Source organism: Portunus trituberculatus, chromosome 43, assembly GCF_017591435.1.
Source record: "Portunus trituberculatus isolate SZX2019 chromosome 43, ASM1759143v1, whole genome shotgun sequence".
In the NCBI taxonomy this organism is placed as follows: domain Eukaryota; kingdom Metazoa; phylum Arthropoda; class Malacostraca; order Decapoda; family Portunidae; genus Portunus; species Portunus trituberculatus.
Window position 1 is genome coordinate 21,149,190 of NC_059297.1, and position 15,291 is coordinate 21,164,480.

At 40.3% G+C, this 15,291-nt stretch overlaps 1 protein-coding gene across 1 annotated transcript; it reads right to left on the reverse strand.

The window, feature by feature from the left end:
* Positions 1-10,637: 10,637 nt before the first annotated feature.
* Positions 10,638-14,958, reverse strand: LOC123518004 (integumentary mucin C.1-like). The gene is made up of 5 exons (XM_045278505.1): positions 14,881-14,958; positions 12,707-12,820; positions 11,966-12,101; positions 11,575-11,658; positions 10,638-10,735 (listed from the first exon to the last, which is right to left on the reverse strand). The coding sequence occupies exons 1-5, from the start codon at positions 14,956-14,958 to the stop codon at positions 10,638-10,640; spliced, it is 510 nt and encodes a 169-aa protein (XP_045134440.1).
* Between the last annotated feature and the right edge of the window lie 333 nt (positions 14,959-15,291).

A 15,291-nucleotide genomic window follows, 5' to 3' on the forward strand; every position in this document is an offset into this window, starting at 1 on the left:
TCTCTCTCTCTCTCTCTCTCTCTCTCTCTCTCTCTCTCTCTCTCTCTCTCTCTCTCTCGACCAGTTATTGAATCGATACAGTTTTTTCTCCTGCGTCTCTTATTTGGACTTCATTTCTGAGACTCACTGACAAGGTGTTGCCGAGGTGAGAGCGGCACGCGGCAAGGAGCACCTGCAGTGAAGGCCGCTGTCGTCGCCACCTGCTCTGGCTTTCAAAACGAAGAGCGAAAGGCTGACCATGTTTAAACTTGACTAATATTTGATACAAGCAATATGAAGAATTCGGCTCTCAGATAAAGTAACATGTATAAAATAACATACCTGTAATCAGTTAGCACCGAGGAAATGGTGAGCTTTGAAAGATAACTTTATGAATAGGATTGGGATAATAGTAGAAATAGATAGACTCGTTTATACAGAGACTGCCGGTTTGCTGGCTTCTTGTAGCTTCCGATTTATTTATTTATTTTGTTCCAAAGTTCTTATTAAATTGCATAAGGATTTTTTTTTCTTTCTGTCTTCCTATTGCTCATATTCCCTTTCTGTCCAGAATTATTGCTCAAGTCAGCATAACGTTTTCATTTTCCATTCCTCTTTTTCCACTAATTGCGTGACCTTGGAATTTCAAACGATCATTATTATTATTATTATTATTATTATTATTATTATTATTATTATTATTATTATTATTATCATCATTATTATTGTCATGTTAATGATCATTTATTCATTTATATATGTATACTTTTATTTATTCATTCATTCATTTGTTTATTTACTATATAATTTTGTCATAAATTTCATCATTGATTTTTATGTATTGGTGTACTTACATTGATTTTTTTCATTTAATTAATTTATTCCTTTATTTTATTGTTTTCGGTTTTTATTTACCTTATTTAATTATTTGTTTATTATACTTTTTTTTCTACTTCTTTTGCCTGTTTAACTTGTCGCATTTTAAAGACACTACAAAGAATGTCATGCCATCTTTCATCCGTTACCTGATGCTCTGGAAACACATGCACGTCACTCACTGCCACATGGCTACACGAGGAATGGGGCGCCTGAGGACACTGGCAGGGAGCATACCGCTACTCGTACATACGCAGGGTTGAAAACACTGCCAGGCATCTATACAGGCTTCCTTATCAGGGTGTCTGGGGCCTCGAGGCGTGTACTGTATGAAGCTTGGTATACACACACACACACACACACACACACACACACACACACACACACACACACACACACACACACACACACACACACACACACACACACACACTCTGTTCACCAGCAGTGAGTAGGTACGGGATGTAAATCGAGGAGTTGTGACCTTGTTGTCCCGGTGTGTGGTGTGTACCTGGTCTCAGACCTATCCGAAGATCGGAAATAATGAGCTCTGAGCTCGTTCCGTACTGTCAGACTGCAAGAATGCACACACACACACACACACACACACACACACACACACACACACACACACACACAATGAAAATTAATTGATCAACTGTAAGCAAGAATGCAGAGTAATATTGTTCGCCGCCATCATTACCTTCACCACCACCACCACCACCACCATCACTTCTACCACAAGAATAGCAACAACAATAACAACAACAACAACAACAACAACAAAAACAATAACAATAAATGCTCTCCGTGTATAACAGTACCTATCAAGTTTCTCTCTCTCTCTCTCTCTCTCTCTCTCTCTCTCTCTCTCTCTCTCTCTCTCTCTCTCTCTCTCTCTCTCTCTCTCTCTCTCTCTCTCTCTCTCTCTCTCTCTCTCTCTCTCTCTCTCTCTCTACTTGCATAACGGCACCTTCCAAGTCTCTCTTTCTCGCGCTGAACAACTATAAACAAAAGAGTAATAATAAATGGAAAAGGATCCAAGTGAACTAACGTAACCAACGGGATGCCACAGAGATCAGTCTTTGACCCTGTTCTCTTTCTTGTGTATATAGAGAACATAGATAATGATGTTACGGGTATAGTATTGAAATTTGCTGATGAAACCAAAATACCAAATATCATAGTCTTTAATGAACAATGCAGAACAATATAGACAAGTTGTCAAAGTGGCGGCAAACCTGATCGGTGAGTTTCATTGTGTATAAGTGTAAAATGATGCATATAGGATATCGAAATGAAAAAGCAAAGTATATTTTTAATGGTAGGTACCTTAATTAGAAGTGTGAACAGTAAAATTGATTTAGGAGTAGCAATATCGAAAACCTAAAATCTAACCAGCTATCTTTAAAAGTTATAAAGAAAACAAATAAAATAATTGACTTAATCGGCAGATCATTTGAGTATAATTCTAAGGATATAATCCTCACGATATACCTCTCTAGTTCGTCTCTTTTGGAATATTGCGTTCAAGCATGGTGCACCTATTACCAGAAAACCAGTTTAGCGTAGGGCAATAAAAATGTTAATAATCAAAACAAACAAATCATACGAAGAGTGTTTTAAGAAATTAGATTTATTCTTATTAACTCGAAGAAAACTAAGAGAAGTCTTTGAAATGCTGAAAGGCATTGACAACATGGACTGTGGTAAATACTTCACGACAGTCTCCAAATTACATGCGAGGAAACGATTGTAGTAGTATAGTTGGGAAAACCTTCCACTCTCATGATTAGAAAAACAAAACAAAACATTTTTTCCCGACGTGTCATCAATCTTTGAACCGGGCTCCCTCGACACGTGATAAACTCCAATACAGTTGAGAATTTTAAACACTATCTTGATAAATATTTTATCTCCAATCTGCGGTTAACAGCGTTTGTTTGTTAGAATTTATAATTCCTTGCTTCGAGAAAAAAAGCTATCTCTTGATCTATTCTAATTCTATACTATAAAAGTTCCTTTTGGGATTTTATTTCTCTAATTCCATGAGATATGTATTTCTAATCTGTTCCCTTTACGACTTACGCCGAAGGGCAGGGAAGGCTAGAGAAACAACCTTTTTTCCTTCTATCAATTTAGTAATATGAAGGGAGATCACCTCGTGAGCATCGCAAGGTCTGTTGTGGCCTGTATCTCTCTCTCTCTCTCTCTCTCTCTCTCTCTCTCTCTCTCTCTCTCTCTCTCTCTCTCTCTCTCTCTCTCTCTCTCTCTCTCTCTCTCTCTCTCTCTCCAACATTTTGTTTATAGGACCACATCTACCTTTCTCCTTTTTGTCTTTTTTCTTTCTTTTTCTTATTTCTTTAGAAAATCACAGCTACCTTTCTTCCTTTTTTTTCCTTTTCTTTTCTTTTGTTTTATTTTGTGTTGTTTCCTCCCTCCCTTCTCTCCCGTCTAACCTTATTTCATATTGAATCCCTTCGAGCCGGGGAACCAAGCGAAAGGAGAAAAAACAAAATAAAATAAAAGATTAAGAGAGAGAGAGAGAGAGAGAGAGAGAGAGAGAGAGAGAGAGAGAGAGAGAGAGAGAGAGAGAGAGAGAGAGAGAGAGAGACAGACAGTAAAAAAAGCAAAAAAGCCGATAAGGAAGATAGAGAAAAGGAAAGAAAATGGGAAAACTAAAAAAACAAGAAAAAAACCAAGAAGAAAGGTATATAAAAGAGAAAGAAAAATAGGAAAACGAAGCAAGGAAGGAAGGAAGGGAAGAAAAATAAGCTCACTGAGAAGAAGCAGAGAGGAAAAAGATACTAAACAGTGACTAGTAAACAAAAAAAAAAAAAAAAAAAGAAAGAAAGATAAGAGAAAGATGAGAAGGAATCTAACCTAAATAAGATAGACGCATAAAAAGTAAAATGATAAGAAAAAGAAATAGGAAAGGATGAGCTGAATCTAACCGTGTCCACATTGAGAAACGGAGAAAGGAGACGAAATTAGATAAAGTATGGAAAGGACGAAAGAGATAAGAAGACAGATATAAAAAAGAAAAAGATGTGAGAGAAAAGAACAGCTAAAAAGGAAGAAGGGAGGAAAAGAGGACAAGATTAGATAGAGACGTTTCAAAGGACAGTAAGAAAATAGATGAAAAATTGTAAAAAAAAAAAAAAAACTAGTTATGTTTAATCAGAAGAAAACAATGCAAAGAAGGATGAAGGATCTATATGAAGGAAGAGAAAAAAAAAAGAAGGAAGGAAAGAAAAACAAACTTCAAACGTGAATAGAATAACATCAAAAGAATATGAAAATGGAAGTGCGAGAAAAGACAGAAAACGATAAAAAAAAGGGGATAGAAAGAAGGAAAGATATATGTAAAGGAGGAGAAACAAGAAAAGAAACTGGCAAACTTACTTAAAACATAGGAAACAAAAACAAAAATAAATAAAATAAAACGAGAAAGATAGAAAAAAAATAGATAGAAAGTAAGAGGAAGAAGGAAGAAAGGAGTCTATGCTAAGGGAGGGAATGAAGGATAGGAGAGCAAACTTACATAAGACGTGGTACAAGGTCACGTCTGTTTACCGAGCATTCAAAATGGAGCGCAAGTAATTATCGGTAGGAAAAATACCTTCATTGCCGCCAGCCAAGCCAGACGCTCCTTCCTTGTTGCAGACAGAGGCAGAGGGAATGAGAAGGAGAGGGAGAAGAAAGTTGGAAGGAGGAAAGGGAAGGAGAGAGAGAGAGAGAGAGAGAGAGAGAGAGATGGAGGAAGGGAGAAGGTGTAAGGTAGGAAAAGTGAATCATTAATAGAACGTTAGGGAGAGCAAGGTAACGGAAGGGAGAAAAGTGAATGAAAGAAGTGAGAGAAAGAGGAAGAAGAAAGGTAGGATAAGGGAACGGAAGGAGGGAGGAAGGGAAAAGAGATAAGATGGGAAAGGTACGGGAGGAAGTGATAAAAGAGAAGAAGGAAAGAGGGAAAAAAATGAAAGTTGGTTGAGGAAAGAGTGAGGAAAAGTGAAGAAGAATGAAGAAAAGTAGAAGGTAAAAAGTAGTAAAGGGAAAATAAGAAGCGGAAAAAAAAATAGAGAGAAAAAGCAAACTGAAAAAAAAGAAATAATAAATTCAGAATGAATGAAGAATAAATGTAGAGAAAAGAGAAATAAAGGAAATGTGAAATAAAGATGTAGAAAAGACGTAACAATCAACTTAAAACAAAGAAAACAGAAACACAGAAGAAGAAGAGAAGGATTTGTGGAGAGAAGGTTGACGATGATGGTGAAGAAAACTGATAAAACAGACACATGGAAGAGAGTGAAGAGGGAACGAGGAGAGAAGGACTGTGGATAAGAACTAATGAATAAAGAAAAAGAGGAGGAGGAGGAGAAGGAAGAGGAGGAGGAGGAGGAGGAGGAGCAGGAAGAGGAGGAAAGCGATGAACAGATGAGTGGAAGAGAATCGGAAAGTGAAGAAGAGGACTGGTGGTGGGAGGAAAATTGATTGATTATTCCTTCACGGTCTAGGGAGAGAGAGAGAGAGAGAGAGAGAGAGAGAGAGAGAGAGAGAGAGAGAGAGAGAGAAATCAAGTAAACATTTCCTTCACATATTTTCTTTTCATTTCATTTTTCCTTCTTTCTTCCTTTTCATCCTTGTCATCCTGCGTCCCTCCAACCCTCCCATCTTTCTTTATTATTTCTTTCTACCACTTAAATTCTGCCTCCATTTCTTCCTTTCTTGCTTTCTTTCTTAATCATTTTTTTTTCTTCTGTATTTTTCTTCTTCGTAGCTTCATTATATCTTTCTCCTATTTTTTCTTTCCTCTCTCCCTCTCCATCTCTGAACGTCTCACTTTTCTTTTTCTCTTTCTCTCTCTCTCTCTCTCTCTCTCTCTCTCTCTCTCTCTCTCTCTCTCTCTCTCTCTCTCTCTCTCTCTCTCTCTCTCTCTCTCTCTCTCTCTCTCTCTCTCTCTCTCTCTCTCTCTCTCTCTCTCTCTCTCTCTCTCTCTCCACTTCTCACTGTTTCCCCCTCCTTATCTCTTCTGTTCTTCTACTTCTTTGTCGTTACTTTTTCCCAACATCTTATTTTTCCCTACCTTCCGCTGACAGTAAGACTAATACTTGAGTTAAAAGAAATGAAAGTGATGCATAGGAGTGGAAGAGAACACTGAAAGACACGTCGCTGGCTCTTGTTGAGTTGTTGACACTATCCTCTTTATATCTCCTCATGTCTCATTCTCTCATGTTTCTTTCTATGGAGCGTAATAGAATAGAAACACTGAAATATTGAACTGAAGAAGGGATAAGTACTCGTAATTAAGTAAAAACCTTGGCACCGAGATATGAAGTGTTTATTATCGGGATCATAACTTTTGTCACGTCCCAACATAATTTTGAGATCCGCGAACATCCCTTTTTCATCTTATATTTATATAGATATTTCTGTTGCTTCCATGCCACTGTATCACCAACACCACAGGCTAATTTGAGGTGATTCATGTAAATTTAGAAACTCATTCTTAACCTCTCCGGTATCTAATCCCGATTGCTTTCAAATCTGTAATGGAAGTTAGTAGGGATTTTCAAGGGTGTTTTCACGATGCAGTGATAGTTTAACAGCTTCCAGTGAAAGCTGTTAAGGTTTTGAAGGCTGTTTTCACGAAACTATTGGTAGTGTAATGCGTTCTATTGGAAAATATTATAGTTTTCAGGATTTTATGATATCAGGGATTGCTTAACAAGGATTCCACATTACTAATGAAATGAAATTCTATGAGAACATTATTACTAACCATCTCTAAAGCCTGTAAAGAGCTTTCATGGAAGAACAGTTTCAAAATGCAGATCATAATCTCTATCTATTTTGCTCAACTCTCCGTTGGTCACTATTATAGTGCTCGGCAAGTCCTACGTTATGTTGGGCCAATCAATACTTTCTCATAGGATCTTCAATTTTCAAATCTATTTTAGTCTTTACATGGAGCTTTCTTCATAACTAACCAGCATCTATGAAAATACAGTATAGTTGATGGTTACGGTTTTCAAGACCAAATTGATAAGTTCCGCAGGTTTGGTTCTTTCACGCAATATCTTGTGTAGGTTTATTAATGAGCTACAATATGAGCATAAAATGGCCTTCCGCATTCTGCTTACGTTCCTATGTTCTTATATTTAGTATAACCCTTTTCAAAGTACTCACTGTCTTAGGTGTTCTTGTACAGATGACTCCCATTCCTCGAAATTAGATAGACGACCCTCCAAAAGGTAATGCATTATTCCCAAAAGAATTCCGAAATACTTAGTTTTTCTCTGAGGTGCTTCCATCATGGGTCGCCATAGCAGCTCACCCATCAATCTTCTTAAAACGCAATCCTCCACCACCTCAGATTTCATTCACCATCAGATCTTTTGTTGGCGTAGTGACCTGCCTCTGTATACCCTCTGAGTATCTCATTAGTGAAATAGTGACTCCTATTCCAAAACACTTTAATCTCGCATCATAACTGCTTTCAAAGGCAATATTGATTAATTAGCTAAGTTTTCAAACCCTGTTGAAGTACCTCAAGAATCGTGAAAAAATTATGAAAGGTCTCAAATAATTTCTGCTAGAGTGTATTGAAAGTTAAGGATGTATGATGGCGATACGTTTTAGAATCCAGACCAGACAATGGTATACTAGTGGAATAAACTTATCGCTGGGAAACGTTATATGGTCTTGTGCCCGTATTCTGAAAACGCTTTAGTCTCTCACCCGCTTTAGTCTTTTTATATTTCTGCCTGGAATCATGCCAAGTCTGTTCTCCAACTTGCCAAACACTCATTCATAAGTAGAAAATGTCAAAATCTTTCAAACTCAAACTCTCCTCGAGACTTCTGGCATCTAGCCAAAAACATTTCCAATAACTTCTCTTCTTCATCTTCCCCTCCTTTATTTCATCCTGATGGCAGCACTGCCATCTCTCCTGTCTCTAAAGCTGAACTCTTCTCTTAAACCTTTGCTAACAACTCCACCTTGGATGATTCTGGGCTTGTCCCTCCTCTCCTCCTTCTTCTGACTATTTCATGTTTACAATTAAAATTCTTCGTAATGATGTTTTCCATGCCCTCGCTTGCCTAAACCCTCGGAAGGCTTATGGTCCTGATGGCGTCCCTCCCATTGTTCTCAAAAACTATGCTTCCGTGCTTGCACCTTGCCTGGCCAAACTCTTCCAACTTTGTCTATCGACTTCTACCTTTCCTTCCTGCTGGAAGTTTGCCTACATTCAGCCTGTTCCTAAAAGGGTGACCGTTCTAATCCCTCAAACTACCGTCCTATAGCTTTAATCTCTTGCTTGTCTAAAGTTTTGAATCTATCCTGAATAGGAAGATTCTCAAACATCTGTCACTTCACAATCTTCTGTCTGATCGCCAGTATGGCTTCCGTCAAGGTCGCTCTACTGGTGATCTTCTGGCTTTCCTTACTGAGTCTTGGTCATCCTCTTTTAGAGATTTCGGTGAAACTTTTGCTGTAGCGTTAGACATATCAAAAGCTTTTGATAGAGTCTGGCATAAAGCTTTGATTTCAAAACTGCCCTCCTACGGCTTCTATCCTTCTCTCTGCAACTTTATCTCAAGTTTCCTTTCCGACCGTTCTATTGCTGCTGTGGTAGACGGCCACTGTTCTTCTCCTAAATCTATTAATAGTGGTGTTCCTCAGGGTTCTGTCCTGTCACCCACTCTCTTTCTATTATTCATTAATGACCTTCTTAACCAAACTTCTTGCCCTATCCACTCCTACGCTGATGATACCACCTACATCTTTCCACGTCCTTTCAGAGACGACCAACCCTTCAGGAAGTCAACAGATCACGCAGGGACGCCACAGAACGCCTGACTTCCGATCTTTCTAAGATTTCCGATTGGGGCAGAGAAAATCTAGTAGTTTTCAATGCCTCAAAACTCAATTCCTCCATCTATCAACTCGACACAACTTTCCAGATAACTATACCCTCTTCTTCAATAATACTCAACTGTCTCCTCTTCCACAATGAATATCCTCGGTCTATCTTTTGGTCATAATCTTAACTGGAAACTTCACATCTCATCTCTTGCTAAAAAAGCTTCTATGAAGTTAGGTGTTCTGAGGCGTGTCCGCCAGTTTTTCTCGCCCCTCCAACTGCTTACTCTGTATAAGGGCCTTATACGCCCGTGTATGCAGTACTCTCCTCATGTTTGGGGGTTTCCAGTCACACAGTTTTACTAGATAGGGTGGAATCAAAAGCCTTTCGTCTCATCAACTTCCCTCCTCTGACTAACTGTCTTCAGCCTCTTTCTCACCGCCGAAATGTTGCATCTCTTTCTATCTTTTATCGCTATTTTCATGTTAACTGTTCTGTTCTTGCTAACTGCATGCCTCCCCTCCTCCTGCGGCCTCGCTGCACAAGGCTTTCTTCTTCCTCTCATCCCTATTCTGTCCAACTCTCTAACGCAAGAGTTAACTAGTACTCTCAGTCATTCATACCTTACACTGGTAAACTCTGTATTTTCGACTTCCTACGACTTGTCTTCTTTTAAGAGGGAGGTATCGAGGCATTTGCTCCCTAATTCTGGCTGACGCTTTTTCTCCTTGTTAGAGAGCCAGCACTAAAGTGGGCCTTTTTTTTTATCTTTTCTTTTTTTGACCCTTGGTTGACCCTCTTCCCTACATACAAAAATAAATAAATAACTATGACTATATTCCAAGGCAACGGGGATCATTAGCCGAGATCACAAGAATGTTTTCCATGTTAATAAGGTTGTTTTATCACAATATTGTTGATTTATCACAAGAGCAGTAAAGACGCACAGTACATAAAGATCCGTGCAACTTCAGCCATATCCCATGGAAAGTAGTGGAGGTACTACCCAGAAACCGATACCATTAGTCCGCCAATGCGAAACGCGATTTTCTCGATTCCTAGTTCATCACCACTCACTGAGACCTCCTCTACGTTACTGACCACTCCTGTTCTTCATTGCTTCCTTCTGTTTTATTCTCTTAATTTTCTTTCACTCCCTTAATTTTTTCTTCTCTTTTTTTATAACACAATTCACATCTCTCTCTCTCTCTCTCTCTCTCTCTCTCTCTCTCTCTCTCTCTCTCTCTCTCTCTCTCTCTCTCTCTCTCTCTCTCTCTCTCTCTCTCTCTCTCTCTCTCTCTCTCTCTCTCTCTCTCTCTCTCTCTCTCTCTCTCTCTCTCTCTCTCTCTCTCTCTCTCTCTCTCTCTCTCTCTCTCTCTCTCTCTCTCTCTCTCTCTCTCTCTCTCGTACCTACTCTTCTTTCACTTTTTCAGTTCTTCTTTCCCGCCTTGCTCTTCCTTTTCTCCACAACCTTCTTGACTTTGTGCGTTCTCTTTCTCTCTTTTCTAACTTACTTTCTTCTGCTTTCCTTTTCGTCATCTCTTTTCCTTTCCCTCTCTCAAAAAAAAAAGTGTGTGTGTGTGTGTGTGTGTGTGTGTGTGTGTGTGTGTGTGTGTGTGTGTGTGTGTGTGTGTGTGTGTGTGATGGACAGGTGGCGGTCGTAATTCGCCCTAATGAGAAGGTTCTGGCCAGGTGCATCAGCTATGCGAGGTAGTGGTGGCTGGTAACCATAGCCCTTAACACACACACACACACACACACACACACACACACACACACACACACACACACACACACACACACACACACACACACACACACACACACACAGTAGTAGTAGTAGTAGTAGTAGTAGTAGTAGTAGTAGTAGTAGTAGTAGTAGATAAAGTGTTATCTCCTCACCCTTTCATTGGTAGACTTATAATGTAACAGTATTAGCAATAGTAGTAGTAGTAGTAGTAGTAGTAGTAGTAGTAGTAGTAGTAGTAGTAGTAATAGTTGTAGCAGTAGTAGTAGTAGCGGCAGCAGCATCAGTAGTAGTAGTAGCGGCACCTTTTCCACCCTCTCATAGATAGACCATTATAATGATTACTTGCTTGTACCGTGAGATGAGACGGCCTTGTCTGCCCGCCTTACACTCACACAAAAACACTGGTATTTTACTCAAGGGTTTTTCTCAACAACTTTGTCCACTTAGAGTAATTTGACGTTATGGGTGGCTGGTTAGGAGGCAACGCGTGGCTCACCCTGTAATAAGTGAAGGAGGTGATTGTTTTGACTGTGTTAGAGGGAACATAAATTGGCGGAAGGCGTCGGGGTGGCCATGCGCTCGGGTATTGCTGGGTTGTGCACAATTTACGGGGTCGCTCCATCATCGCCGCTGTCATTATTGTAATCTGGTGAAAATAAATATTGTGACCATCTATATTAGCCGTGTGTTATTTATCTGGGCTTCCCTCACCACCTCCTCCGTCCCTTCCTCCTCCTCCCGTCCTCCTCCTTGCGCTCCTGTCCCTCACTCAGGTAGAGGTGATGATGGTCATGTTAGCAGTGGTGATGAGGGTGCTGTAAAGATGCGTCGCGTGCTGCTCCTGCTGCTGCTGCTGGTGATGGAAGTGCTGTGGTTGGCTATGACGTATGTGTCCTGGAGATGCGAGTGGCTGGCTGGTTGTGCTGTGACGTGGTGGTGATTTGGTGGTGACGCGGTGGTGGTGGTGGTGCGATGGTACTGGTAGGAGTAATTAGCGGAGGAGTAGGAGGAAAAATGAAGAAAAAACAAAGATCTGAAAGACCACGATCAGGAGGAGGAGGAAGAGGAGGAAGAGGAGGAGGAGGAGGAGGAGGAGGAGGAGGAGAAGAAGAAGAAGAAGAAGAAGAAGAAGAAGAAGAAGAAGAAGAAGAAGAAGAAGAAGGAAATGAGGATGAAGAAGAAAAGACAGCTCAGTTCGGCCGGAGTAGTGATAGTAGTAATAGAAGTAGTAGAGTAGTTGTAAAGGTAGTTACCGTAGTGAGTGACGGTGGCGGGCGGTGGTGACGGGCTGTGGCGAGCGACAGGGCGGCGGCCAAAGGTGCCGTTGGCGGTGGCGGTGGTGTTGAGAAATAACCCATCAATATTTTCAGGCTATTCTTACCCCCTTCCCTTTAGTGGGCCGGGGTATTTTCTCCTCGTGTGTGTTCCCTCGCCCTTCATTACTGTCAGTTTTCTGTAGTGCTCCTTCTTTTTATCACCCGTGTTGCAAGACTGACAGGTGTGGCGTGGCGTGGCTGGAGACGCGAGGAAAAGAGAAGGTGGCCGGGAACAGGTGTGGCTGGCCAGGTGTGCAGCAGGTGTTGAGGGTGCGAGTAAACAAGGTGTATGCACGTAATATAAAGTTTCAAATGCCTGCTAATGATACTATTGAGCTTAAGAAGGATACGTATATGCTTTGAGGTACCACAGGTGTTCATCCTCCCATCCTTTAGTCAGTTGATTGCGTGAGAGTAAAGGGTTGGAGAGATTGACCGGACTCAGTTTGTTTTAAGGTACTGAGATGGCAGAGTTGTGGATCTTGTGGTTGATTTTGTATGTTCTTGTGTGCAGACTCACGATAGGGGGAAGGAATTAAATAGTAGTGGTGTGATTGTTTTTTGTCGTTGTTGGTGGTAGAGGAGATCAAAATGTTGTTGTTGTTGTTGTCACTTCTGCTGTTGTTGATCTTTGCTTTTTTCTTCTTCTTATTATTATTAATATTATTATTATTCGTCTTCGTACAATACTACTACTACTACTACTACTACTACTACTACTACTACTACTACTACTACTACTACTACTACTACTACTACTACTACTACTAATGATATTAATGATAATAATAATAATAATAATAATAATAATAATAATGCTACTGCCATTGCTGCTGCTGCTTCTGGTGGTGGTGCTTCTTGAAGTAGCAGCAATAGCAGTGACTAGTAGTAGCAGTAGATAGTAGCACTACTACTAGTAGTAGTAGTAGTAGTAGTAGTAGTAGTAGTAGTAGTGGTGGTGGTAGTTGTTGTTGTTGTCGTTGTTGTTGTTGTTGTTGTTGTTGTTGTTGTTTTAAGAAAGCAACAAGAGCAACACTAACAACACGTGGTTTTTACCACCAGTATTTCAGTAACAACATGTTACTCCTGCACAGTTATACTCGCACAGTACAATACTCGTAATAAGCATCCTTGTACTAGCGAGCTTCCAATAAGACCATTGTAGGAGAGGAAGGAAGAAAAGGATGGTGGTAACAGTGACACTGAGAAGCAGAAGAATGAGTAGCAGAGGCAACAGGAGGAGGAGAGTGGAAGAAGCGAATGAGGAAGAGAAGGAGGAGGAGAAGGGTGGTAATATTCTCTCCGCCGTATAAACAAGGTCTTTTCGTTCCTCCTGCCGCCAGTGATGGACGAGGTCTGGCGTAGCGGCGTCTGAAGTGTACTGCCCATCTCCATTCTCCTGTTCCTCCTTCTCTTCCTCGTCATCTCTCCTTCCTTTATTTACTCTTCCTCAGCGGTACTCTTAGTTTTTCCTTCCTTATTTGTTTCCTTCTTTCCTTTCTTTCCTTTAACTTTCCTTCCTTTTTTCACATCTTCTTGTTCCTTTTTTTTTTTTTTTTTTTTCGTCAGGCCCTTCTTCGTTTGTTCGTTCGTTCCTTCTTTCTTTCTTTCCCTGTTTCCTCCTCGTGATCCTACTTGTCGAAGCTTTTGTCGTCGTTGTCTTCCTCCTCCTCCTCCTCCTCCTCCTCCTCCTCCTCCTCCTCCTCCTCCTCCTCCTCCTCTTCCTGCTCATCGTCGTAGTGCCAGGCCAACCCCCTCCAGCCGCCACACACGAGGGCTGGTCACGTAATCACCTCCACACACTATAATTTCAGCTGCAGCTTTCCTTCCACACAATGCCGAAGTGGAAAGTGGCGTTACCCGGCACCTCAGTAACCACCCATTACACGCCCCGGCCCCGCCCGCAGCCCACCTGAGAAACAGCCAGGAAATGCAAATCCTTAATTGGTTTAAGCACCTGAGTACATATGTTCGTGGTTCCAGCTGGTGGTGGTGGTGGTGGTCGTGTGCTGTGTTGTGACGGTATTGTGGTTTTCTTGTTAGGTTTCATTTCTTTTTTGTGTTAAGTTGTTGTTGTTGTTGTTGACATTGTTGTTGTTTTTGTTGTTTGTGTTGTTGCTATTGTTGTTGTTCGTGTTGTTGCTTCTTGCTCTTTTTCTTATTGTGGTTGTTGTTGTTGTTGTTGTTGTTGTTGTTGTTGTTGCTGTTGTTGCTGCTGCTTTTCGTTGTTGTTCTTAGTCTTCTTTTTTTTTTCTTCTTCACAGAGTGTCGATTGTGATGTTGGTAGTGATGGTGGTGGTGAAGTTATAGGGAATGACCATGGCAAAAGTGTTTATACAATTATTATTTGTGACGATTGTGATGGTGGTGAAAATAGTAGTATTAAAGACAATGGTAGTAGTAGTAGTAGTAGTAGTAGTAGTAGTAGTAGTAGTGGTAGTAGTAGTGGTAGTGGTAGCAGCAGTAGTAGTAATGGTGATGATGGTAGTGATGGTGATGGTGGTGGTGGTGATAGTAGTGGTGGTGAGAGTGGCAGTGGAGGTGTTGGATACTGCTGTTTGAGTCAGAGGTGGTGGTGGCAGCGGTGGTGCCGGTGATAGTGGTGCAGGTGGTGGTGATGGTGGTGCAGTGTACTATTCCCCTTAAGAAGTCTACAAAATGGCCGCCTCGATGAGTGTTGAGCAGCAGGACAGGCAGACATGATGGCAGTGATGGAGACAACGCTATACTGCCTTAAAATTAATACTTTAAAATATTTTCACTCAGCCAGGCTCGCTCCACAGTATATAGCAAATATAACTACAGAGAAGAAATATGAGAAAAATGAAGACAAGTACATTAACAGAAAACTAGGACAATTATAGCAGTGAAACGCCAAAATCTTTCGTAAAATGTCAAAATCTTTCAAATTTCAACTCCCCTCGAGGCTTCTGGCATCTGGGCAAAAAACATCCCCAATAAATTTTAAGTTGGGATTACAAGTCGAAAAACTTCCTGCACTGACTTCCACCGTATTTTGCCTTTTCATTAATCTCAAGTTTCCTCCTCTAGTGATTCTCGTTACAAAACCTATAATAGCATCAGTATACTCTTACCAGACCAGAGAAATTGAGTTTGTATGGAAGCGCTGACCAGTGGAATGTATTGATGTATGTTACTGTTGTGTTGTTCATGATTTCACCATTTTAGAATAGTAGTAGTATGATGATATTAAATAGCGTTTTTTTTTTTTTCTTAAAATCTTCACAAGCTACGTTCACTCCTCATAGGGAACATATCTGCATGTATTTGCTTCGGTAATTAAATAGATAGTGTTATTCTCTGCATCATTGTTATAAAGTGGTGCTCTTTTTTTTCTATCTGCACCCTCGAAGTACATAATTCTCTACATCAATATTTCATACCCTTCAGTAAGAAAAATGGTAAATAGATTAGTGAAAGATAATGAAAATAAAATACATGAAGAATTCGCTTACTATAACCTATATACATTTTCAACATATCCC